The sequence below is a fragment of the Paramormyrops kingsleyae genome, chromosome 18, assembly GCF_048594095.1.
Source record: "Paramormyrops kingsleyae isolate MSU_618 chromosome 18, PKINGS_0.4, whole genome shotgun sequence".
Classification (NCBI taxonomy): domain Eukaryota; kingdom Metazoa; phylum Chordata; class Actinopteri; order Osteoglossiformes; family Mormyridae; genus Paramormyrops; species Paramormyrops kingsleyae.
In genome coordinates this window covers 6,452,849-6,479,908 of record NC_132814.1, presented here as the reverse complement: position 1 = coordinate 6,479,908, position 27,060 = coordinate 6,452,849, and the positions used below count along the sequence as shown (strand labels likewise).

The 27,060-nt window shown below is 41.4% G+C and overlaps 2 protein-coding genes and 1 long non-coding RNA gene across 6 annotated transcripts in view; 1 reads left to right on the top strand and 2 right to left on the bottom strand.

The window, feature by feature from the left end:
• Positions 1 to 203, top strand: part of LOC111834668 (uncharacterized) — a 55,607-nt gene extending 55,404 nt beyond the window's left edge. Inside the window, exon 5 of the long non-coding RNA XR_002836055.2 lies at positions 80 to 203. This is a non-coding gene — a long non-coding RNA (uncharacterized lncRNA). The remainder of the gene's footprint in view (positions 1 to 79) is intronic.
• Positions 165 to 21,898, bottom strand: LOC111834691 (protocadherin alpha-C2-like). Of its 4 annotated transcripts, none has more exons than XM_072701994.1 (3): positions 19,299 to 21,898; positions 1,372 to 1,408; positions 165 to 444 (listed from the first exon to the last, which is right to left on the bottom strand). In XM_072701994.1, the coding sequence occupies exons 1-2, from the start codon at positions 21,756 to 21,758 to the stop codon at positions 1,397 to 1,399; spliced, it is 2,472 nt and encodes an 823-aa protein (XP_072558095.1). In that variant the 5' UTR covers positions 21,759 to 21,898; the 3' UTR covers positions 165 to 444; positions 1,372 to 1,396. The 4 variants fall into 4 exon arrangements, with proteins under 4 accessions (XP_072558095.1, XP_072558096.1, XP_072558097.1 ...); XM_072701995.1 differs by lacking the exon at positions 19,299 to 21,898 and adding an exon at positions 16,168 to 18,759; XM_072701996.1 differs by lacking the exon at positions 19,299 to 21,898 and adding an exon at positions 10,270 to 14,089.
• Positions 21,899 to 22,348: 450 nt separating this feature from the next.
• On the bottom strand, positions 22,349 to 25,014 carry LOC140579424 (protocadherin alpha-C2-like). The gene has a single exon (XM_072701998.1). It carries the CDS (start codon positions 24,854 to 24,856, stop codon positions 22,421 to 22,423), a length of 2,436 nt encoding a protein of 811 aa, XP_072558099.1. The 5' UTR covers positions 24,857 to 25,014; the 3' UTR covers positions 22,349 to 22,420.
• Positions 25,015 to 27,060: the final 2,046 nt, after the last annotated feature.

The following is a 27,060-nucleotide window of genomic DNA, read 5'->3' as shown; positions in this document are numbered from 1 at the left end:
GCTTCTTAAATGGCCCGAAATGCACAGCTGCACATGCAGCATGACGAAATGCTTTCCTTTCCTGTCTCTGTTTGTCCAGACACACCTGCAGTGGCCTCAGGTGTGAAGATGATCAAGAAAATTCAGTTGTGGATTGGGGAGATGGAAAGGGTGAGGGGCAGATGAACATTGTAATTAACACCCCGCTTTATTAAAAAAACAAGACAACTGATTTTCCTTAAAAGTTATTTCCATTAATTGTGACATATAGAAATCCACTCTGTTCTTGTATGCATGCATATTCATGCTCGTGGAAAAGAATGTTTAATGGGTGGCTGCATTTGTGAGGTCAGGTGACTGTGTCCATGGATGAGAACGTAGCAGGAACTTTCCGGCTTTTCACGTCGTCCTGGCAACACTCCAAGAGAAGAATGGATGACATCACGGCAGGTCACTGCTGGATTCCTGAGAACAGACAAGCAAGGGCATTGACACTATCCATATAACTCTGGCAAATATTACACTGTGTACATTCAGAAAAAAACGTCTAAAATCCAAGTCATCCTGTGGAAATGTATCTATATGATCTGTGTTAATCTGCTTAAATATCTGCTCAAAAATAAGCGGACTGTAAACACGCCACAGAACCCGGCCTTCGGACATGAGCAAAAGAACAGACAAATAAAACATACAGCCAAAGCATACAACCAGCATATTTCCATGCAGAGTGCTGAAGACCACAGCTCATGTAGAAAGGTGATCAGTGGAAATCGCTGTCACAATAACGTGCTTTGTGGTGGAAGGCAGGGGTCCAGCTGAGATCAGGCAGCAATCCAGCTATAGTCTTTCTCTAATCAGGTTGCTCTGGGGTACAAGCACACAGGGAACAAACTGATGGAAGAGTGGAGGTCGCACACTGTCATCCGCTCCCCAGGGCGAGCTATCCCACTCTGACCTGGGCTTCTGCCAGATCACTAATTGCTCTTATAAATCAGCTGTGGCTTCCCTTGGCAGTCACCTTGGGGTGACCTTGGCCTACATCTGTGAAGGGGGGCGGGTGCCCCCTCAGTTTAAATATCAAATAATGTAGAATAATTTGCTGGTATGTTTGAACATTGGGGTCCTCAGGAGTGGCCGGGACCGGGATTCTCTCAGGGTGGTAGTTTCTGCTTCCATAGGAAAAGGTGTAAATTTTAAGCAGAAGATGATTAAGAAAATTCAGTTGTGGACTGGGGAGATGGAGAGTGTGTGGGGCAGATGAACATTGTAATGAACACCCCCCTATATTAAGAAAAAAAACAAGACAAAAGGGCGGCAAACAATAAATGATAAAAACAATATTTGCTCTGGCTACATCATTTATAACATTCCTACACCTGACAGTCTGCGTACCTGCAACAGCAAAATGGAGTTCCTTTCATTCTGAATACTAAGAGAGTGAGAAAGAGACAATGATTACAGTGCTGGTTATACATGCAGGTCAGCTTTCAGAGTTTTTTTTTCATTATCTTGAAGAGATACACTTCATAGGCCGCACATGACAAAATTAATTTAATCCGTTATTTTGTCATTGCTTTTTTTTTTTATTTCTATTAAAACAAGATAAAGAAAAACAGCCAGGTCATGATCTGTATAAAAGACAGAACTATTATATTCTGCTAGAATATATTCTAAATGTTGTAATAAATAAAGATTGTATTGTAAAATAAAGAGAGATCAGATCTCTAATATATTGGTGTTTAAATAAATATAAATTTTCCAGAATCAGTTACTACGATATAGAACTTTAGCACAGATCTGTTGTTTTATCAGTATCGTTGTCTGTGGCTCAAAGATAAAATGCAAATCGAGATAACATGACTAAAAACACAACCATCATAACCGCTGTGGTTGGTCAGAGACCTGTGTAGCCCAACCAGATGGCAGTAGACATTCAACTAATAGCATACTCACCTGATCCTGTTACAGATTTGCTGCTAAAAATAGACTATTCCCCTGTCTGCATAAGGGGTGTATCCATGTCAGCGGGAAGATGCACGAGCCAGTTTCTGTCTCAGACTGTCGATTCTGCTTCAGTTAGTTGATTAATTTATAACATCACCCAAATGTGTCTTAAAATGTGTAAAACCTGCTTCACCTGTACGCATGATGCTGTAAGAGGTTTGTCTGAGTTGTGAAGCTTAAGAAACAATGAGATTGGCAGTGGCGTGAGGCCTCAGGAAACTACCTGGGTAAGAATATGCAGCAGAACCAAGGCACTGTGCTCTGCCTCAGCAATTAGGCACAACAACTAAGAGCCCACTGGCTGCAGGAGGGTTCAGGTAATGCAGGTCATTCATCATGCACTCAGAGCTGCCCAGTCTGGGCATTTCGTATACAGACAGAGAGAGAGAGATCAGGCCCAGTCTGGGGTTGTAGTTCTTATTTACGAATACAGTTCAGTTTCCTGCAGGGTCTGTAGCTTTTATGCAGAGAGAGTGAACACCCCCAGTCCAGGTCTGTAACTCTTACACAGTGTGTGTGTGTGTGTGTGTGTGAGAGAGAGAGAGAGAGAGAGACAGACAGACAGATAAGACATACAGACATAAAGACAGATTGAAAGCGAAAGAAAAAGGCTCAGTCTGCATCCATAAACAGAGTCTCTGAGAGGAGACACTTTCAGTATATGACTCTATGTTTGAGTATTTTGTTATATTCACTAGATCACATGGTGAGGTTGTTAGCTGTACGGTGCAGAATGAGAGGCCTCATAACCTTAAGATCTGTTCTGTGAGATTATCCCAGGGCCTTCCTACCCCAGCACTGTTCTGTGAAATTAACCCAGGACCTACCTATCCCAGCTCTGTTCTGTGAGATTAACCCAGGGCCTTCCTACCCCAGCTCTGTTCTGTGAGATTAACTCAGGGCCTTCCAACCCCAGCTCTGTTCTGTGAGATTAACTCAGGGCCTTCCAACCCCAGCTCTGTTCTGTGAGATTAACCGAGGGCCTTCCTACCCCAGCTCTGTTCTGTGAGATTAACTCAGGGCCTTCCTACCCCAGCTCTGTTCTGTGAGATTAACCCAGGGCCTTCCTACCCCAGCTCTGTTCTGTGAGATTTACCCAGGGCCTTCCTACCCCAGCTCTGTTCTGTGATATTAACTCAGGGCCTTCCAACCCCAGCTCTGTTCTATGACATTAACCCAGGGCCTTCCTACCCCAGCTCTGTTCTGTGAGATTTACCCAGGGCCTTCCTACCCCAGCTCTGTTCTGTGAGATTAACCCAGGGCCTTCCAACCCCAGCTCTGTTCTGTGAGATTAACCCAGGACCTTCCTATGCCAGCTCTGTTCTGTGAGATTAACCCAGGGCCTTCCTATCCCAGTTCTGTTCTGTGAGATTAACCCAGGGCCTTCCAACCCCAGCTCTGTTCTGTGAGATTAACTCAGGGCCTTCCTACCCCAGCTCTGTTCTGTGAGATTAACTCAGGGCCTTCCTACCCCAGCTCTGTTCTGTGAGATTTACCCAGGGCCTTCCTACCCCAGCTCTGTTCTGTGATATTAACTCAGGGCCTTCCAACCCCAGCTCTGTTCTATGACATTAACCCAGGGCCTTCCTACCCCAGCTCTGTTCTGTGAGATTTACCCAGGGCCTTCCTACCCCAGCTCTGTTCTGTGAGATTAACCCAGGGCCTTCCAACCCCAGCTCTGTTCTGTGAGATTAACCCATGACCTTCCTATGCCAGCTCTGTTCTGTGAGATTAACCCAGGGTCTTCCTATCCCAGTTCTGTTCTGTGAGATTAACCCAGGGCCTTCCAACCCCAGCTCTGTTCTGTGAGATTAACCCAGGACCTTCCTATGCCAGCTCTGTTCTGTGAGATTAACCCAGGGCCTTCCTATCCCAATTCTGTTCTGTGAGATTAACCCAGGGCCTTCCTAACCCAGCTCTGTTCTGTGAGATTTACCCAGGGCCTTCCTATGCCAGCTCTGTTCTGTGAGATTAACCCAGGGCCTTCCTATCCCAGTTCTGTTCTGTGAGATTAACCCAGGGCCTTCCTAACCCAGCTCTGTTCTGTGAGATTAACCCAGGACCTTCCTATGCCAGCTCTGTTCTGTGAGATTAACCCAGGGCCTTCCTATCCCAGTTTTGTTCTGTGAGATTAACCCAGGGCCTTCCTAACCCAGCTCTGCTGTGGGAAATGAGCACAGGGCATCCTACCCTATACATGTTTGATCTGATGACTGTACGGGTTTTTTCATAAGACTTCAGCAATGTTCTCTCTTTAATTTAGGGCAGCTCTTATTTCATTTAGGCTTCTTTTACTTTTAAATTAGATTGTTATTCCCAGACTGCGATGTTGCATAGTTTTTGCTATATTTTGGCCAATTAAGCAATATCCATGAACAACGTGTTTGATCAGTCTAGGTGAGCCTGACTGAGTCACCCCAAAGACTGCTTGGAAGCTCTGTTTGTCTGTATCATGTAACGTTTAACTAACAAGAGGGAGACAGAGGAAAGAATGGGTGTATGAGTATGAATCTAGGCCCCTTTCCAATCAATTGGGGTTGAGGTGGGTGTAAAATGAGCATATGTGCCTAGTATTACCTATGCTGACTGGACAGTTTCCCATGGAGCGAAAACAGCACAGACCTAAAGGAGTCCAGGATCACAGATTCCCGTGCGGTGAGCAGCGTTACACGTTGATATTCAAAGTGCATTTGTGACTCATTCAGCAGTTACATATTTAAAAACTAGGGCTGTGAATCGATTAAAACAAAATATAACTAATCAATGACATAGTTATCAGTGATTAATAATGATTAATTGCACCTAACATTAAAACTTATGAAAACCTATGAAATATTTCTACATCGAATCTCCAAATTAATAAAGAATTAACAAAAAACAAATAACTGTATATTTGAATATTTGTTTAACAGTTTAACACTGATTTCTCATTTTCAGCAAAGATACTAATTGTAAATAAGTACAAGTTGAACTTCATTGCTTTCAAAAAGGCTACCTGAACACATAGCAGTTAGAAAACATAGGTCATTGTATTGTAAGTATGGCTGTCAATCTTTTTATTGCACGACTAACTCTGTATAGTCATGTTGTAATACCATGCAAAATCATACAGTCTCTACATTCAGTATAGACATTAATTTATTCCAAAAAGAGGCACCTAAATATAGAAAACAAAAATCCCCGTATCAGCGTTGCTTGGGTCAATTGAAACAGTTATGCAATAAAAGCATTTAACTTCACTATGTCCACAAAGAGAAACTCTTTTTTTCTCTCAGTTTATGATATTGCTCTCAACACAGAAGGTGAATATTTAGGAGCAGAAATAGTATCTAAATCTAAAAACTATTTGACAAAAGGCTGTTTGTGAGCTTGACAACCACTGAAAGTGTTTAATCAATGAGAAGATTGCAGAGCTACAAGGAAGCATAACATGTGGAATACAGAAAACACTTGAAAATTTAAATATGCACTTGTGAATAAGATTGTTATCTTTTAGGAGTTGAATGGACTTGCTGCTGCTTATAAATACAATATTAAAATTGTACATTAAAAATGAATCCAAATTCCAGTATGAATTCAATATGAAGGTAAAGTACAATGAAATGTATTCCATACTCAAGTAAAAACAACTAACATTATGTGAACCCACTTTAACTCAAGGGTTAAAAGCACAACACAAGTATACTTACCTGAAGGGTGGATGCTGCTGACCCACTGGTCTCCATCTAGTCTGTGCTTCTGGGCAGACTGGAAACATTATATCCAGCTCCCTTCATCACTGGCTGCCTGATCTCAAACTTCCCTTTCCTGCTCTACCAGAAACAAACCATACCAGTAGGCATCATGGGAGACTAAGGTCACTGTGGCTGGGTTCCTCTGAGAAATTACACTTTTCCAAAAAGGAGGAACACGGTAGGCTCCGACTGCACCATGATGGTCACCAAAAATGGCAACAAAAATGACACTGAGCCCAAACCGATCACCAGATACAGATTTACCTCTGAAAACACATCATATTCCAAAGGCACTTGTGTGCTTTCAGGAATAGCCTTGACCACTTGTTCTGCAGTTGACAGCTTGATGGTAACAGTAGCAGAGAGAGCAGGGTTGCCATTGTCTTTGGCAACAACCACCAGCCGCAGATGTCGGGGGTCTTTGTAGCTGAACATCCTCATTGTCCGGATCTCTCCATTAAATCGGTCCAAGCTGAATAAAGTAGCATCAGGTATCTGGAGAAACTGGTATGTGATTCTTGAATTCTGTGGTGAGTCAATGTCAAGGGCGACCACTTTGGCAACCAGGGACCCTTTCTCTGTGTATCTCGGGATCACCTCTTCAGCCATGGAGCCTTGTGTATGCCATGGTGATACTATGACTGGGCTGTTGTCATTCTGGTCCAAAATAACGATGTGGACGGTCACATTACTGCTGAGTGGAGGGACGCCGGAGTCCCTGGCTTCAACATGGAATAGGAACTCCTTCTCCCTCTCACAGTCAAAAGTCTTTAGTGCGTACAGATTTCCATTTTTTTAGTCAATAAAAAATACCATACATAGATATATACATAGATAACCACAGACATATTCACAATACCCATCTCCGTAATAAAATAGACTAGATACTGGTTTTCATGAAGGTCTGAATCATAAGCTGCAACTGAAGTCAACAACATCACCATCCATCCATCCATCCATCATCTCCCACTTAATCCGAGGTCGGGTTGGGGGCAGCTGTCTCAGCAGGGAAACCCAGATTTCCCTCCAGCTCCTCTGGGGGAATCCCGAGGCGTTCCCAGGCCAGCATGCCTCAGCGACCGCCGAAGCTGCATCCTGCTTGGCCCACCGGTACCTGTCAGCTGCCTCTGGATTCCCACAGGCTAAAAAGGCCTTCTTCAGCTTGACGGCATCCCTCACCACCGGTGTCCACCAGCGGGTTTGGGGATTGCCGCCGTGACAGGCACCGACCACCTTACGGCCACAGTTCCGGTCAGCCGCCTCCACAATGGAGGCACGGAACATGGCCCATTCGGACTCAATGTCCCCCGCCTCCCCCGGAACATGGGAGAAGCTCTGCCAGAGGTAGGAGTTGAAACTTCCTCTTACTGGGGATTCTGCCAGACGTTCCCAGCAGACCCTCACTATATACTTGTGCCTGCCAGGTCTGACCGGCTTCCTCCCCCACCAGCGGAGCCAACCCACCACCAGGTAGTGATCAGTTGACAGCTCCGCCCCTCTCTTCACCCAAGTGTCCAAGACATGCGGCCGCAAGTCCGAATACACGACTACAAAGTCGATCATCAAACTGCGGCCTAGGGCGTCCTGGTGCCAAGTGCACATATAGACACCCTTATGCCTGAACATGGTGTTCATTATGGACAATCCGTGACGAGCACAGAAGTTCAACAACAAAGCACCGCTTGGGTTCAGATCGGGGGGGGGGGGGGCGTTCCTCCCAATCACGCCACTCCAGGTCTCACTGTCATTGCCCACGTGGGTATTAAAGTCCCCCAGCAGAACAAGAGAGTCCCCAGGAGGAGCGCTCTCCAACACCCCTTCCAAGGGCTCCAAAAAGGGTGGGTATTCTGAACTGCCGCTTGGCGCATAAGTGCAAACAACAGTCAGGATTAAACATTAAATGAATAGCTGTATGCATATAGTGAACCACTAAATGCAAAAATTATATATGCAGGGGAGTCGGAGGGACATGGATAGCCTGGCATATTCAGGGGGCTCAGCACTTCTAACAGGCTCCTGATTGGAAAAATGTACAGGGAAGAACCACCCCCCCCCCACCCTGACGAGCCCAAGGTGGCATTTTGCCATGGGGCCCAGACTTTCTAGCTAACGCCCCTGACTATATGCACACTGTTTTTTCATGAGTAACAGAAAGCAAAGCACAACATGCCTATAGGCCATGACACTCTTAGTCAGAACAGATAAGACTCTGCCATCATCACAACTTATCACTGTGTTGAGCTATTGCGTCAATATTGGGAACGGTGTCCCTATGGAAATGGAATAGAGCATCTTTCGTCTTCAATCATCTGCTACTGTATGCATAGAATGGCAGAGATGTAGCATTTTACCATGGAACAATGACACTAGATAAAAATAATGTAGTACCAATGGAAAAGAATAGTTTTTATCGTACTGTAAAAGTGCAGTGCCTATCTGCGTACTACAATCACTAATGCTATTCCACGTATTACTCCAGCACAAAGGCGCATTTTGTTTTGCTTTTGAGTAGTGGCATGATCATTGTTAATTATCTGTTTTTGATTTGTATATCCTGGTATGATCATTGTTAATTATCTGATTTGTATATCCTTTTCTACTTTTATAGAGTCATCTAAACAACGAGATTTCTGCCAATTTTCAGGGCTAAAGCACCAATCCAAGAGCACTGAAAATTTAAACCTGGCATACCAATTACAAATTAAATTAATTCATTACCAAATCATCAATGGATATAAGATAAGTGTAAACAAGGAACCGTGCAGTTTTATTGCCATGAGTGTGTTAAGGTATGTGCACTTTTTCAGTACTAAATGGAGGTAATCATTTCAAATTAATAAATCAATGAGTGACTGGCGGCTATGATGCTAACTGGAATAATTACATTGATTAATATTGTTGAAGTTGTTCTTGCTCATGACAATATCAGATAGAATAATACAGATGCATAATCCCATGTAAGGGAATGTAATAGAACCTGAGGCGAATAATAATTAAATTACATTAAATAGCGTAATGCAGCTGGTGACAGTGACCAGATTATATTACAGTGTGAAGATAAGGTACCTTGAAATTTACCCCATCCAGTGGCGTTGGAACATGTGATATATATCACGACATCGCAGTGGGCACAGATGCAATGAAATGATGTGATGTAAGACAGACTCTGAAATAATTTTAAAGGTTGTATAATTTTAAATAAGACTGTTGGGTACCGGCCCATGGGCCAATGAACAAACTTGAGGCCTCCAAAGACAGGATCGGATGCACATACTTTATTGTCCCTTCCAAGTGCCACCGGGCCCCAAACAACCAAATGTAATTAAGGAAAAAAAAAAGAAAAAAATTCAGAAAAACCAGAGAAACTTAACTATCACAAAATTCTCCCACACTCAATTACTGGGATTAAGTCCTTCATCAGGGCTGAACCAGCACCCTACCCTACCCTACCCTACCCTTGCCTCTGCCTCTGCCTCTGCCTCTGATTCCTGTCTCTCCCTGGTAACCTGGTGTAGCTTCCTTATATCCTGCCGGATCAAACCATATGATTACCAATGACATGCCAATGATACAGATACTACACAACTGTTCAAAACATCATCTATACCCCCATAAATATATTCTAAAATTGACCAATTACATTTTATAAATGTCAATCATAATAAATTCACAAAGAATAGTCCACTTAATAATACATACCTTAATACAAATTCAAACTCCGCCCCCCGTCAAAATGTCATATGGGAAATCCCATTACTACCGAGCAGGCCCTCCAAATTACATTACCCAGTAGCCACTTGGGCTCTGGTCCTTTAACTAGTGACCCTGCCCTCCTGCTCCCCAGAAAATTGTAAGTTGAAACCTTAAAATATACGCACTTCCTCAATCTCAAAACCCATATTCCTGTTGTCCAGCTGAAATATGCCACCAACAATAAAATATATTATGTCTATAGACATACCAAGAGTTTGAGTGCCAAACAAGTAAGCAAAAGTATCATCCTGCACCTGTGTATTTGTGTGCATGGAACGGGCAAAGCCCCTTTACAAAGACTAACACTGTATCTTATACAGTTTCATGCGCAGCAAATTGATGTCAGTAATGCACGGGTTCATAATTAAATATAAGGGACACGCCATTATTTATTTGTTTGTTTATCCGTTGGGGGGGGGTCTGCTGATATTGGCAGGGTTGCTCCCCGCCCCCCCCCCACCATTGACGATACCTCTGACCCCATCCATCCATCTTCTGTACCTGTTTGTCTTACCCTGGGTCGGGGCCCTGTAGCCTATCCGGGAAACTACAGGCATGTAGGCCAACCTACTGCAGACCCCCCCCCCACACACACACACACATACCATTGACAATCTGGCATCTCCAGTTCACCTCAGCATTTCTTTGGACTGTGGGGGAAAACTAGCTGATTGAAATTTACCCCATAATCAAAATAAAACAATTTAACTCATGGTGAAATGCAGAGGATTGCAAAGATCTGTTAATACATTACTGTAGTTAAAGCCAAGGGTTAAAGGCATATTAGTTACATACATACCTGTAGGGTGGATGCTGTTGACTCACTGGTCTCTGTCTGGCCCGTACTTTGGGGCATACTGGAAACAATGTAACCAGCTCCCTTTGGAATTGGCTGTCTGATCACCACCTTCCCTTTTCTGGTTTCCGCCAAAAACAAGCTGTACCAGTAAGCATCGTTGGAGATTAAGGTTGAGTCCGTTATGTTTGGGTTCCTCGGGGGAATGAAGGTATTCCTACATGCAGGAGGAACAGCATGGGCTTTGGTGGTCTTCGGTTTCTGACACTTTACTATGATGCTCACCAAAATCGTAATCAATAACAAAAATGACACTGAGCCCAAACCAATCACCAGATACAGATTTACCTCTGAAAACACATCATATTCCAAAGGCACTTGTGTGCTTTCAGGAATAGCCTTGACCACTTGTTCTGCAGTTGACAGCTTGATGGTAACAGTAGCAGAGAGAGCAGGGTTGCCATTGTCTTTGGCAACAACCACCAGCCGCAGATGTCTGGGGTCTTTGTAGCTGAACATCCTCATTGTCCGGATCTCTCCATTAAATCGGTCCAAGCTGAATAAAGTAGCATCAGGTATCTGGAGAAACTGGTATGTGATTCTTGAATTCTGTGGTGAGTCAATGTCAAGGGCGACCACTTTGGCAACCAGGGACCCTTTCTCGGTGTATCTCGGGATCACCTCTTCAGCCATGGAGCCTTGTGTATGCCATGGTGATACTATGACTGGGCTGTTGTCATTCTGGTCCAAAATAACGATGTGGACGGTCACATTACTGCTGAGTGGAGGGACGCCGGAGTCCCTGGCTTCAACATGGAATAGGAACTCCTTCTCCCTCTCATAGTCAAAAGTCTTTAGTGCGTACAGATTTCCATTTTCTGGGTTAATAGAAAATAGCATCGACACAGAGGTGTTCGCGATTTCCTTTTCCGTAATAAAATACACGAGATACTGATTTTCATGAAGGTCTGGATCATAAGCTGCAACTGAGCTCAACATCGCTCCTGGTGCATTGTTCTCCATCACTGGAATGGTGTAGAAGGACTGTGGGAAGACTGGTGCATTGTCATTCACATCCAGCAGCTCCAATGTGATCGTTTCATTATTGGACAAGGGTGGTGAACCTCTGTCTGTCACTATAAAAGTTATCTCATACTCTGGAACTTTTTCACGGTCCAAAGGTTCTGACACAGCCAGTGTGAAATGGCTTTCTGAGGACTTATTCAGTGTGAAGGGTAAATGTTGGTTCATTGAAAGGTCAACTTTGCCGTTGTCACCCGAATCTCTGTCGCTAATACTAATAAGCGCTATTACTGTTCCTATAGCAGCGCTCTCTTTTATGGCGCTTTTGAATGATTTAATTATTATTTCGGGATAATTGTCATTTAAATCTGTCACAAACACCTTTACTTTACATTGTCCTGAAAGGGGGCTTAATGCTTTATCTTTAGCTTGAATGTGCATTTCGAAACTTTTTATCTCTTCAAAGTCAATGACGCCCCTTAGCTTTATTTCTCCCGTGTTGGAGTCGAGCGAAAACATCTCCTGCGTCTTTTCAAACGTATACAGGGTATAAGCGTACGCTATCTCAGCATTTGTACCGTCGTCTAAATCTGTGGCATTTAACTTGATAACCAGAGTGCCAATAGGGGCATTTTCGGTGATGTTCACCGTGTATGTTTCCCGTACAAACCGAGGGGCGTTGTCATTCACATCCAACACGCGAACAATGATGCTGGCGGTACCGGACCGCTCGGGGACACCGCCGTCGACAGCAGTGAGAAGCAGATTATGGACACCCTGCTCCTCTCTATCTAAAACCTTCTTTAAAATCAAATCTGCAAATTTTGAACCGTCCCTCCCGGCCTGAATTTCGATGCTGAAATGATCATTTTCACCAAGGTAATATGTTTTTATGGAGTTCTTAGCTATATCTGGGTCTACGGCATTATTAAGTGAAAATCTCTCTCCAGATGAAGCAGATTCGGAAATATCTAAGTACATAGTGTCTCTTCGAAAACTTGGGGTATTGTCATTAATGTCCATTATTTCTACTTCTATATTGAATATTCGTATCGGGTTGTCAATTATCGCATCCATTTTAAGGAAACACGATGTTCTTGCCGGACATAGATGCTCCCTGTCTATTCTCTCAGTGATGTACAGCTCTCCTGTCTCCAGACTGATTTCCATGAATTTCCTACTGCCTATTACGTCAAGTCGCATATTCCGAGCTTTAAGACTTTTAACTTCTAATCCCAAATCCTCGGCTAGGCTAGCCACAACAGACCCCTCTTCCATTTCTTCTGGAACAGAGTAATGGCTAACAGAATATACTCTATTTAAGGTGGCGCATAATATAAGGAAATCTGAAACGTACCTTTTCCCGGCTTTCACAATGAAAAGCGAAACCATTTTATCGGTATGACAAGTCACGGAATAGAAAAAATAATACGCACTTGTAAACAATGTTATTATCCTCGATTAAGATGTATAATCCAGCAATAAAAATTCTGATCTTTAATTACCGTTAAGATTTGAGTACATGAAGCTTCCTCCGCCCGCAAAATGAGAGCGGCGTAATTACTGAGGTAAAACACGGAGGTTTTGGTTTATCACAACCTATTGAGATTCTTAAAAGAACAGCGACACCGTGCGCAAGCAGCTGGAATGCACTTTAATCGATACTCTATAATAAACGTCATGTAAATATCTTGATTAGGCTATATAAAGGCAAAGCTCCATCAGCTCATTTATGCATATTAACAAAATTCAAGTTCCATTTAAATTAAGTCTGCATTGCCCTTTTCTCCCTGTAAAGTCAGGCACCGCAGGACAAATCGGATGGAACGTTTTCGAACCTGTTCCCCTATCTTTCTTTTATAGTTTATCTTTTTCTAGGGCATCGGGTTCTCCTGTTAAGTAAGAGTTAAAAATAAACATATATTATACAGATTATCAATCATTTTACTCCAGTGCTTTAAGTAAGGGAGAACATGTGCTGGTACTTCCCTTGTTATTCAGTACCAGCAGATATTGAGAGGTCCCGGTGTTCTGATGAGCTACTTTGTCGAGTTAGGCTACCGTGGCGCTAATCGATAACCCTTACGCTAACCCTTACCCTAACCCTAAAACCTAACCATAATCACAAAACGGTGGAACTGCACATGCGCAGAAAGGCCCTAACTCCACAAAATATTTTGAAGTATACAAAATACTAAATGCCAAATATATCAGCTTCAAGGTTTCAGTGTCAACTAGAGTGAATTGCTAGAGAGTTTTACCTTTAAAATGAATGGCTAAAATCTGAAACACAGAAAAAAATATAGCTCATGGATCTGAAATTATGAAATAGGAAGTACGCTGTATCAAAGCGTATATCTTTAATTAGCCATTTCACATGGACTGCAAGTGGCTGTTAAACGATTACAAAACCGAAAGTATGTATGTTTTTCATTAAGCCTATACTTTGAGAGTGAAATGATGAAAGACAAAGGTGAAAAGATAGCATAATGACAAGCCAGACAACAGTGACCATCTTCTTTTTAAAGCAGTATGCCATCAATCACACATTATTTCAAAACCTTACAGAATGATCACGTGTCATCGTTAACCGGGTTCGGAAAACAATCAACTGTAGGATCTTATTGCAAAAGACTACGAAAGCAGGAACGGCAAATACTGCACAGTTCGCTCTGTATATTAACACTTATATACATGGGACTTTCAGGAAACACTATTGCATACCTCGAGTCTTTAGTGAGCCGGCATGTATGTATAAAATCAATAATGGAAACTGTGCTAACCTTTATTGAATACCTCTTCACAGAACAATAAGAACAGTTTCTGAACATAATGAACTTTGCATCATTTTAAAATAAATTTGCACCTGCCAGAAGTTGCTATTTTCACATTCAGCATGCTAAGACTTCACTAATTTTAAGGGAAAATCGTTTGAAAATATTAACATTGTAAAAATATAATACGTTAAATCCATTCAAAATAATTTTCTAATCGCAATAACAAATTACAAATAATATTATTGTACAATGTTTCCTAATGGCTGCCTTAAAACAATAATGATGATATCTACTTACTACAATGACCCTCCCATAAACAACCTAGTTGTCATGTTCTCACTGAAAAAAAATTAAACCAGTTACCAATAAGGAGGTATGACAGACGGACATATAATCAAATTAAGAAACAAAAACTTTCCAACAACACATTCACTTGCAATTATGGAGTTTTAATCAACTAAGGCACTTACAGAGCAGCAAAGAATGTAAGGTATTTAAATACCAAAAAATTGCCTATTAATATTATGTTGGGGCCCCTGCAGGTCAGGGCCCCAGGCTGATGCCCCAACAAGGCCTTGCTAAGACCTGGGCATGATAGCACAGCATTAAGCTTGAACATGTGGTCTCAAAGGACACACATTTAACTATTGTTATACTAGTTAAGAAACATTTTTAATATGCAACATTACATTTATTCTAAAATGGCTTTATATGAACTTTATCAGTAAATGAATTATAAATAAAAGCAAAATAAAGTCTCATACATAAGACTTGCATATGACGCATCTTCATTTATATTAGGCCCAGTGCTTGAAGTGGGAAAAAATAAGTGCGGGAACTCAAATTTTCTTGGGCCACTGTCGTTGCGTCGGATCAGGTTCAGTAAGTACTGGAACGCAGAAAAAAGTGGAAGAACCCAAAAGACGAAAATACAGAAGTTCCGGAACTGCGTTCCGCTGAGTTCCGGCCCACTTCAAGCACTGATTAGGCCTACTAGAAAAAGCATTAGTGAATAGAACTTGAATACAGAAAACTCAAATGTCCTCTCTCATAAATGTAAATAAGTATGAAACTAGTAAAAAGTAACTGGGTTGTACTTTTCTTCTACTCCTAGTTCAGTTCATGGCAGTGAACTTTTCAAACACATTAAAAGAAAAACCAATGATTTGTTTGTATTCATTTCATGGTGCGTCAAGTCATGGTGTTTTTCAATGTTATTGTCATTCCACAAAGTTTGATTCTTGTTTTCTTTCGCATCAAATGTGAAATGTACGGAAGAGGATTAGGGCCACCATGAAAATTTTATTTGAATTCTGACTTTTTTCTCAGAATTCTGACTTTAATCTCAGAATTCTGAGTTTAGAAAAAAAAGTCAGAATTCTTACATTAAAGTCAGAATTCTGAGAAAAAAGTCAGAATTCTGAGATTAAAGTCAGAATTCTGAGATTAAAGTCAGAATTCAAATAATATTTTCATGGTGGCCCTAATCCTCTTCCGTACATGACGGCCCCCGTCACAATATGTTTATCCTTGTAATTATTCAAATAAAATTAACTCGTTATCTCAAGATGACGCCAGTAAAAATAATTGCAAGCACGGCCGTTCTCGGCATCCGTAGTTTCCTCATAGCCTTCGTGAACGAAATAAACACTGATTTGCATTAAAAATATATGTCATAAAACATTCTCCAAAACTTCATTTTGACTAGTACAATACATAAGAACTTCAACCTCAATAATATAGCTCTAGTAATTCATTTGAACAGGTTAAATCTAGTTCCGTATTAAAATAATTGCTTATTATGCAGATGAAATTCTAGAAATACATTAGTTAAGAGTTAAAAACATATTGTGATTTGCATTAGACTATGTCCCCATACAAAATATATTAATTCCCGTAATTAATTTAATTGAAACAAGGATTAGTCACAATGCAATCTCACAAGCAAAGAAGCCAAATGATTACTATGCAGTAGCAAAATCAATTCTATAATTAATTTCTTTGAAACTATAAGGTTATAAATCGTGATTGATTATTAGTACGCAGTATGTTATTAGTACACAAATGATAAAACAGCTTAAAAATTATTCCAAATCCTAACCTGTAGGGTGGACGCTGTTGACTCACTGGTCTCCGTCTGGCCCGTACTTTGGGGCATACTGGAAACATTGTAACCAGCTCCCTTTGGAATTGGCTGTCTGATCACCACCTTCCCTTTTCTGGTTTCCGCCAAAAACAAGCTGTACCAGTAAGCATCATTGGAGATTAAGGTTGAGTCCGTTATGTTTGGGTTCCTCTGGGGAATGAAGGTATTCCTACATGCAGGAGGAACAACATGGGCTTTGGTGGTCTTCGGTTTCTGACACTTTACTATGATGCTCACCAAAATCGTAATCAATAACAAAAATGACACTGAGCCCAAACCGATCACCAGATACAGATTTACCTCTGAAAACACATCATATTCCAAAGGCACTTGTGTGCTTTCAGGAATAGCCTTGACCACTTGTTCTGCAGTTGACAGCTTGATGGTAATAGTAGCAGAGAGAGCAGGGTTGCCATTGTCTTTGGCAACAACCACCAGCCGCAGATGTCGGGGGTCTTTGTAGCTGAACATCCTCATTGTCCGGATCTCTCCATTAAATCGGTCCAAGCTGAATAAAGTAGCATCAGGTATCTGGAGAAACTGGTATGTGATTCTTGAATTCTGTGGTGAGTCAATGTCAAGGGCGACCACTTTGGCAACCAGGGACCCTTTCTCTGTGTATCTCGGGATCACCTCTTCAGCCATGGAGCCTTGTGTATGCCATGGTGATACTATGACTGGGCTGTTGTCATTCTGGTCCAAAATAACGATGTGGACGGTCACATTACTGCTGAGTGGAGGGACGCCGGAGTCCCTGGCTTCAACATGGAATAGGAACTCCTTCTCCCTCTCATAGTCAAAAGTCTTTAGTGCGTACAGATTTCCATTTTCTGGGTTAATAGAAAATAGCATCGACACAGAGGTGTTCGCGATTTCCTTCTCCGTAATAAAATACACAAGATACTGATTTTCATGAAGGTCTGGATCATAAGCTGCAACTGAGCTCAACATCGCTCCTGGTGCATTGTTCTCCATCACTGGAATGGTGTAGAAGGACTGTGGGAAGACTGGTGCATTGTCATTCACATCCAGCAGCTCCAATGTGATCGTTTCATTATTGGACAAGGGTGGTGAACCTCTGTCTGTCACTATAAAAGTTATCTCATACTCTGGAACTTTTTCACGGTCCAAAGGTTCTGACACAGCCAGTGTGAAATGACTTTCTGAGGACTTATTCAGTGTGAAGGGTAAATGTTGGTTCATTGAAAGGTCAACTTTGCCGTTGTCACCAGAATCTCTGTCGCTAATACTAATAAGCGCTATTACTGTTCCTATAGCAGCGTTCTCTTTTATAGCGCTTTTAAATGACTGAATGGTTATTTCGGGATAATTGTCATTTAAATCTGTCACAAACACCTTTACCTCACATTGTCCTGAAAGGGGGCTTAATGCTTTATCTTTAGCTTGAATATGCATTTCGAAACTTTTTATTTTTTCAAAGTCAATGACGACCTTTACGTTTATTTCCCCCGTGTTGGAGTCGAGCGAAAACATTTCCTGCGTCTTTTCAAACGTATACAGGTTATAAGCATACGCTATCTCAGCATTTGTACCGTCGTCTAAATCTGTGGCATTTAACTTGATAACCAGAGTGCCAATAGGGGCATTTTCGGTGATGTTCACCGTGTATGTTTCCAGATCAAACCGAGGGGCGTTGTCATTCACATCCAACACGCGAACAATGATGCTGGCGGTACCTGAGCGCACAGGAACGCTGCCGTCTACAGCCGTGAGTAGGAGATTGTGTACAGCTCGCTCTTCTCGATCTAATGATTTTTTTAAAACCAAGCCTGCGTATTTCGTGCCATCACTCCCAGTCTGTATCTCAAGGTCGAAATGCTCATTTTCCCTTAAATAATACGTCCGTATCGAGTTGGTACCAACATCTGGGTCGACCGCATTGGTTAAGGAGAATCTTTCACCGGGTGAAACTGATTCTAAAATATCCAGCTGTATTTTCTCCCTTCGAAAATTCGGCGCATTGTCATTAATATCTTTAATTTCTAATTCAATGTTAAATATTCGTAATGGATTTTCAATTATTACATCCATTTTTAGAAAGCAAGCGGATTTTGCCAAGCATAAATACTCCCGGTCTATCTTCTCTACAATGTATAGTTCACCGGTGTCCTTGTTAATGTCTAGATATTTTTTGCTATGAATAATATCCAGTTTTACTTCTCTGTCATTAAGACCGTGAACATCTATAGCCAAATCTGTGGCTAAATTTGTCACAATAGATCCTTCCTCCATTTCTTCAGGTACAGAGTAGCGAGTAACCGACAGAGCGACTCTCATTGTAACACAAAATATCAGAAAACTCGAAACATACCTTTTCCTAAGTAGCAAACCAAAAATGGGTATCATCGTTGTAATTTGAGCTCCGAATGCAAACGTACAATCCTCCACAGTCATTCTTTAAAAAAGCACAATCTATTATTAGATAAATGAACCGGACGCTATTGTGCAAAGATCTCGAAGATGACAGCGTGCTCTATGGATGTCTTACATTCTGTCTAACAATCATGGCTGCTCCACATCCATTTCTGCCTCACAGGATCTACTGTTCCAGAGCGACGCTAAGTGTCCGAAAATTACGAGAGATATTACGATTATCACTGCTGTCAGAAATTTTTAATTACGTAATAAATGTTAAAAGTTTTCAAATGAAAAAAGTACAGAACCGGCATGAAAAGGAATTCTAAAAAATCTTAGTTCTTAGAAAATGAAAGGAGTCGGACAAACAGTCATTAAGATATATAAGCAAATAGTTGATCACAATTCAATAAACAAACTTAAGAGCTTTTGATTCACTTTTGACTAATTCTAGTACAATTTAATGCATTTTTTATCGTCAAGTTTTGATTTGCACGTGCAATTTGTAGTGAAATACTCACAGCTGCTCCATTATGGAAAGTATTTAGGAAGAAAAAAACTTGAGAAAGTATTGAAAAAAAATATATATATAATATTCTATCTCTATACAGTGCATTTGTAAAGAGACGAATAACAAAGGGTGAATTGATTGATTGATTAATTAACCAATTAATGAATGAATTAATGAATATTGAAAATGCCTAACTTACTTGTAGGGTGGACGCTGTTGACTCACTGGTCTCCGTCTGGCCCGTACTTTGGGGCATACTGGAAACAATGTAACCAGCTCCCTTTGGAATTGGCTGTCTGATCACCACCTTCCCTTTTCTGGTTTCCGCCAAAAACAAGCTGTACCAGTAAGCATCGTTGGAGATTAAGGTTGAGTCCGTTATGTTTGGGTTCCTCGGGGGAATGAAGGTATTCCTACATGCAGGAGGAACAGCATGGGCTTTGGTGGTCTTCGGTTTCTGACACTTTACTATGATGCTCACCAAAATCGTAATCAATAACAAAAATGACACTGAGCCCAAACCGATCACCAGATACAGATTTACCTCTGAAAACACATCATATTCCAAAGGCACTTGTGTGCTTTCAGGAATAGCCTTGACCACTTGTTCTGCAGTTGACAGCTTGATGGTAACAGTAGCAGAGAGAGCAGGGTTGCCATTGTCTTTGGCGACAACCACCAGCCGCAGATGTCGGGGGTCTTTGTAGCTGAACATCCTCATTGTCCGGATCTCTCCATTAAATCGGTCCAAGCTGAATAAAGTAGCATCAGGTATCTGGAGAAACTGGTATGTGATTCTTGAATTCTGTGGTGAGTCAATGTCAAGGGCGACCACTTTGGCAACCAGGGACCCTTTCTCTGTGTATCTCGGGATCACCTCTTCAGCCATGGAGCCTTGTGTATGCCATGGTGATACTATGACTGGGCTGTTGTCATTCTGGTCCAAAATAACGATGTGGACGGTCACATTACTGCTGAGTGGAGGGACGCCGGAGTCCCTGGCTTCAACATGGAATAGGAACTCCTTCTCCCTCTCATAGTCAAAAGTCTTTAGTGCGTACAGATTTCCATTTTCTGGGTTAATAGAAAATAGCATCGACACAGAGGTGTTCGCGATTTCCTTCTCCGTAATAAAATACACGAGATACTGATTTTCATGAAGGTCTGGATCATAAGCTGCAACTGAGCTCAACATCGCTCCTGGTGCATTGTTCTCCATCACTGGAATGGTGTAGAAGGACTGTGGGAAGACTGGTGCATTGTCATTCACATCCAGCAGCTCCAATGTGATCGTTTCATTATTGGACAAGGGTGGTGAACCTCTGTCTGTCACTATAAAAGTTATCTCATACTCTGGAACTTTTTCACGGTCCAAAGGTTCTGACACAGCCAGTGTGAAATGGCTTTCTGAGGACTTATTCAGTGTGAAGGGTAAATGTTGGTTCATTGAAAGGTCAACTTTGCCGTTGTCACCCGAATCTCTGTCGCTTATACTAATAAGCGCTATTACTGTTCCTATAGCAGCGTTCTCTTTTATAGCGCTTTTAAATGACTGAATGGTTATTTCGGGATAATTGTCATTTAAATCTGTCACAAACACCTTTACCTCACATTGTCCTGAAAGGGGGCTTAATGCTTTATCTTTAGCTTGAATATGCATTTCGAAACTTTTTATTTTTTCAAAGTCAATGACGTCCTTTACGTTTATTTCTCCCGTGTTGGAGTCGAGCGAAAACATTTCCTGCGTCTTTTCAAACGTATACAGGGTATAAGCATACGCTATCTCAGCATTTGTACCGTCGTCTAAATCTGTGGCATTTAACTTGATAACCAGAGTGCCAATAGGGGCATTTTCGGTGATGTTCACCGTGTATGTTTCCCGATCAAACCGAGGGGCGTTGTCATTCACATCCAACACGCGAACAATGATGCTGGCGGTACCTGAGCGCACAGGAACGCCGCCGTCTACAGCCGTGAGTAGGAGATTGTGTACAGCTCGCTCTTCTCGATCTAATGATTTTTTTAAAACCAAGCCTGCGTATTTCGTGCCATCACTCCCAGTCTGTATCTCAAGATCGAAATGCTCATTTTCCCTTAAATAATACGTCCGTATCGAGTTGGTACCAACATCTGGGTCGACCGCATTGGTTAAGGAGAATCTTTCACCGGGTGAAACTGATTCTAAAATATCCAGCTGTATTTTCTCCCTTCGAAAATTCGGCGCATTGTCATTAATATCTTTAATTTCTAATTCAATGTTAAATATTCGTAATGGATTTTCAATTATTACATCCATTTTTAGAAAGCAAGCGGATTTTGCCGAGCATAAATACTCCCGGTCTATCTTCTCTACAATGTATAGTTCACCGGTGTCCTTGTTAATGTCTAGATATTTTTTGCTATGAATAATATCCAGTTTTACTTCTCTGTCATTAAGACTGTGAACATCTATAGCCAAATCTGTGGCTAAATTTGTCACAATAGATTCTTCCTCCATTTCTTCAGGTACAGAGTAGCGAGTAACCGACAGAGCGACTCTCCATGTAACACAAAATATCAGAAAACTCGAAACATACCTTTTCCTAAGTAGCAAACCAAAAATGGGTATCATCGTTGTAATTTGAGCTCCGAATGCAAACGTACAATCCTCCACAGTCATTCTTTAAAAAAGCACAATCTATTATTAGATGAATGAACCGGACGCTATTGTGCAAAGATCTCGAAGATGACAGCGTGCTCTATGGATGTCTTACATTCTGTCTAACAATCATGGCTGCTCCACAACCATTTCTGCCTCACAGGATCTACTGTTCTAGAGCGACGCTAAGTGTCCGAAAATTACGAGAGATATTACGTTTATCACTGCTGTCAGAAATTTTTAATTACGTAATAAATGTTAAAAGTTTTCAAATGAAAAAAGTACAGAACCGGCATGAAAAGGAATTCTAAAAAATCTTAGTTCTTAGAAAATGAAAGGAGTCGGACAAACAGTCATTAAGATATATAAGCAAATAGTTGATCACAATTCAATAAACAAACTTAAGAGCTTTTGATTCACTTTTGACTAATTCTAGTACAATTTAATGCATTTTTTATCGTCAAGTTTTGATTTGCACGTGCAATTTGTAGTGAAATACTCACAGCTGCTCCATTATGGAAAGTATTTAGGAAGAAAAAAACTTGAGAAAGTATTGAAAAAAAATATATATATAATATTCTATCTCTATACAGTGCATTTGTAAAGAGACGAATAACAAAGGGTGAATTGATTGATTGATTAATTAACCAATTAATGAATGAATTAATGAATATTGAAAATGCCTAACTTACTTGTAGGGTGGACGCTGTTGACTCACTGGTCTCCGTCTGGCCCGTACTTTGGGGCATACTGGAAACAATGTAACCAGCTCCCTTTGGAATTGGCTGTCTGATCACCACCTTCCCTTTTCTGGTTTCCGCCAAAAACAAGCTGTACCAGTAAGCATCGTTGGAGATTAAGGTTGAGTCCGTTATGTTTGGGTTCCTCGGGGGAATGAAGGTATTCCTACATGCAGGAGGAACAGCATGGGCTTTGGTGGTCTTCGGTTTCTGACACTTTACTATGATGCTCACCAAAATCGTAATCAATAACAAAAATGACACTGAGCCCAAACCGATCACCAGATACAGATTTACCTCTGAAAACACATCATATTCCAAAGGCACTTGTGTGCTTTCAGGAATAGCCTTGACCACTTGTTCTGCAGTTGACAGCTTGATGGTAACAGTAGCAGAGAGAGCAGGGTTGCCATTGTCTTTGGCGACAACCACCAGCCGCAGATGTCGGGGGTCTTTGTAGCTGAACATCCTCATTGTCCGGATCTCTCCATTAAATCGGTCCAAGCTGAATAAAGTAGCATCAGGTATCTGGAGAAACTGGTATGTGATTCTTGAATTCTGTGGTGAGTCAATGTCAAGGGCGACCACTTTGGCAACCAGGGACCCTTTCTCTGTGTATCTCGGGATCACCTCTTCAGCCATGGAGCCTTGTGTATGCCATGGTGATACTATGACTGGGCTGTTGTCATTCTGGTCCAAAATAACGATGTGGACGGTCACATTACTGCTGAGTGGAGGGACGCCGGAGTCCCTGGCTTCAACATGGAATAGGAACTCCTTCTCCCTCTCATAGTCAAAAGTCTTTAGTGCGTACAGATTTCCATTTTCTGGGTTAATAGAAAATAGCATCGACACAGAGGTGTTCGCGATTTCCTTCTCCGTAATAAAATACACGAGATACTGATTTTCATGAAGGTCTGGATCATAAGCTGCAACTGAGCTCAACATTGCTCCTGGTGCATTGTTCTCCATCACTGGAATGGTGTAGAAGGACTGTGGGAAGACTGGTGCATTATCATTCACATCCAGCAGCTCCAATGCGATTGTTTCATTATTGGACAAGGGTGGTGAACCTCTGTCTGTCACTATAAAAGTTATCTCATATTTTGGTACTTTTTCACGGTCCAAAGGTTCTGACACAGCCAGTGTGAAATGGCTTTCTGAGGACTTATTCAGTGTGAAAGGTAAATGTTGGTTCATTGAAAGGTCAACTTTGCCGTTGTCACCCGAATCTCTGTCGCTAATACTAATAAGCGCTATTACTGTTCCTATATCAGCGCTCTCTTTTATAGCGCTTTTAAATGACTGAATGGTTATTTCAGGATAATTGTCATTTAAATCTGTCACAAACACCTTTACTTCACATTGTCCTGAAAGGGGGCTTAATGCTTTATCTTTAGCTTGAATATGCATTTCGAAACTTTTTATTTTTTCAAAGTCAATGACGTCCTTTAGCTTTATTTCTCCCGTGTTGGAGTCGAGCGAAAACATCTCCTGCGTCTTTTCAAACGTATACAGGGTATAAGAATATGCTATCTCAGCATTTGTATCGTCGTCTAAATCTGTGGCGTTTAACTTGATAACCAGAGTGCCAATAGGGGCATTTTCGGTGATGTTCACCGTGTATGTTTCCCGATCAAACCGAGGGGCGTTGTCATTAACATCTAACACGCGCACAATGATGCTGGCGGTACCTGAGCGCACAGGAACGCCGCCGTCTACGGCCGTGAGTAAGAGATTGTGTACAGCTCGCTCTTCCCGATCAAGATGCTTTTTCAAAACCAAGTCGGCGTACTTAGCACCATCGATTCCCGACTGAATTTCTATTGAGAAGTGTTTGCTTTCACTCAAATTATACGTTATAATTGAGTTCGGTCGGATATCCGGGTCCACTGCATTAGTTAGAGAGAATTTTTCTCCTGGTGTAGCCGATTCTGATATATCCAATTCCACCTTATCTCTACGGAACTGTGGTGCGTTATCATTAATATCTGTGATTTCCAACTCTATATTAAAGATACGCAAAGGGTTTTCGATTATTACGTCTAGTTTAAGAAGGCACGGAACATAGAATTCCCATGTTTTCACGGGACATAAGTATTCTCTGTCAATTCTCTCTAAAATATATAGTTCTCCGCTATCTTTGTTGATTTCCAAGTATTTCTTGCTATGGATTATGTCTAATTTTATACCACGTTGTTGCAAATCATTGACATCTATTCCTAAATCAACAGCTAAATCTGCTACAACTGATCCTTCCTCCATTTCTTCGGGAATAGAGTAACGAGTCACGGACAAAGCTGCATTCCACATCCCGCAAAATACCAGCAAAGCGGAAACGTACCTTTCCTTTGGCTTCGGGTTGAAGCGCAACGTCATTGCAGCGATCGCGAAGTCGTCGAAAACACTATATCGATGCTTAAATAATCTCACAGCGGTGTCACCTTCTTACACACAAGACCACGCGGAGTGTTTTTAACGTACTGGAGGAGGTTGTGCTTCAGTTGTGTCCAAAGACGTAATTTCTCGTGAGCTGCATAGTGCTCATGAGTGATTTATTATGGAACAGCGACGCAGTGTGTATAAAATCGGCGAGAGCCACATTAATCATTGAAACATTAACTTTCACATGTACTTGAAGCTTTTATCCAAAGTGACCAAATAGTAAAATCACTCTAACGGGCATGGGAGTTGAACTGGAGACCTTCTGATCATGGATATAGAGTCCAAAATATGGAACTGCTGGGATTTAACCATATGCTTTCCTGTTTACTAGGTATAGCCAATTTAAGCAGCTAAGCCACCGAACTAAACAGAGATTGAATTTTCTCTAAAATCAATAACCCCGATGGTCTGGAAAGGAAAGGTCAGGAGATTATACCCTTCCAGACTTAAATCCGAATAAGCCTGATTTTTGCCATAGGATTACATGCACTTTGCATGCTGCTCTGGATGTATAGCACTTTGTCTGATGAAAAAACAGACACATTTGTGCTTAATGAACTGTTTCTACAGTGAACATCTTTCAAATGTGCTCTGTGGTTGGCATCTATATAGTATAATGTTGCTCAGTGAGTCAGAACTAGTTGTTCCATTGTGAATTAAATATGTGCTTTTTCTTTACAGACAGATCCAGCGGATGTTTGTGTATGGAATCACTGTCCCTTATGACTCATACTTAATGAATATTTTTAAACTGCCTTCTCCCAAAAAAACAGACTAATGAATAATGAATAATAAACACCTATACAGGTGAGCCCAGGATTCAAAATACCTTTCAGATGAGGCAAACATGATGTCATGATTGTTCAAGTTGCGATTTTTTTGGCAATATGTTTAGTGCATATTTATGTCTGTTACACTTAAGCTGCGCTACATACATAAATATACACCTACAAGTCAGATAAAATTAATTATTGATGAGAACCTGTATTGTTCTGCTGAATTGTTTAAATTAATAAATGTATGAAATTGAAATAGGAGAAATACAGTGTCTCCCTTCTTTTCCACGATCTCTCCGTGACTGCTCTTCCTCCTCTTCCTTCAAATTTGAACTAAAGACATTTCTCTTCCATGAACATTTCTTTACTTTCTCTTCCTGATTAGATTTTTTTTCCCTCCCCCCAGTAAAGTGACCTTGGGATTGTGAAAGGCGCTATATACATGTAACCTATTATTATTATTATTAAAGTGCCAGCATGCCATCCCCAACACACTGACATGCATGCATGCACACACTCACTCCAACCAGAACACCTTTCGCTTGCAAAGCTAAAATGCACACTTTAATCTATGCTAATGACAATCACATTACATACACATTATTCAGGAGATGCTTTTGTCTGAAGTGGTGCACAAGTAGGGAAATTAGTAAGGAAGAAGTAAAGAGAAATAGCACATTACAAACATACAACTGTCAAGGAGGCTCAAACACAAACTTTACTACTAAAGTTTTAAATATGAACCTTAACATTATGCGAATAGCACAAACTTTAATTACTTTAATTACTCTTATTTCATGTTAGCAGCTGAATGTCTCTGTTTCATGGACACCGCTTTATTAGGTGCCAGTGATGTCGTGTACAAGCTGCTGATTGGCTACACATCAAAGGTGATGTTGACATGTATGACCTGTGATGCGAGAGCCTCCTCAGAGCTGAGAATCGCCGAAGCCAGACTGAAAACAAGCCATAGAAATATCCACACATAATAGGTAACAAAGAGACCTTATTATTCATCCATCCATAATCAGGGTTGTGGGGGGGGCTGGAGCCTATGGACACAAGTCAGGGAATAACGTAGGATGGGGCACCAACCCACCACAGGGTGCACTCACACACTATTCGGTAACTCCAATCAGCCTCAGCATGTTTTTGGACTGTGGGGAAAAACTGGAGAACCTAGGTGAAACACCACAACAACACGGGGAGAACATGCAAATTCCACACACACAGAACCCTGGTGGAGACTCAAACGCTGGTCCCAGAAGTGTGAGGCGACAGTCCCAACCACTGCACCACCACGCCACCCAGAGCTGTCACAATTACGACAATGTACATTATTCTAGTGTCTACAACTGTGAG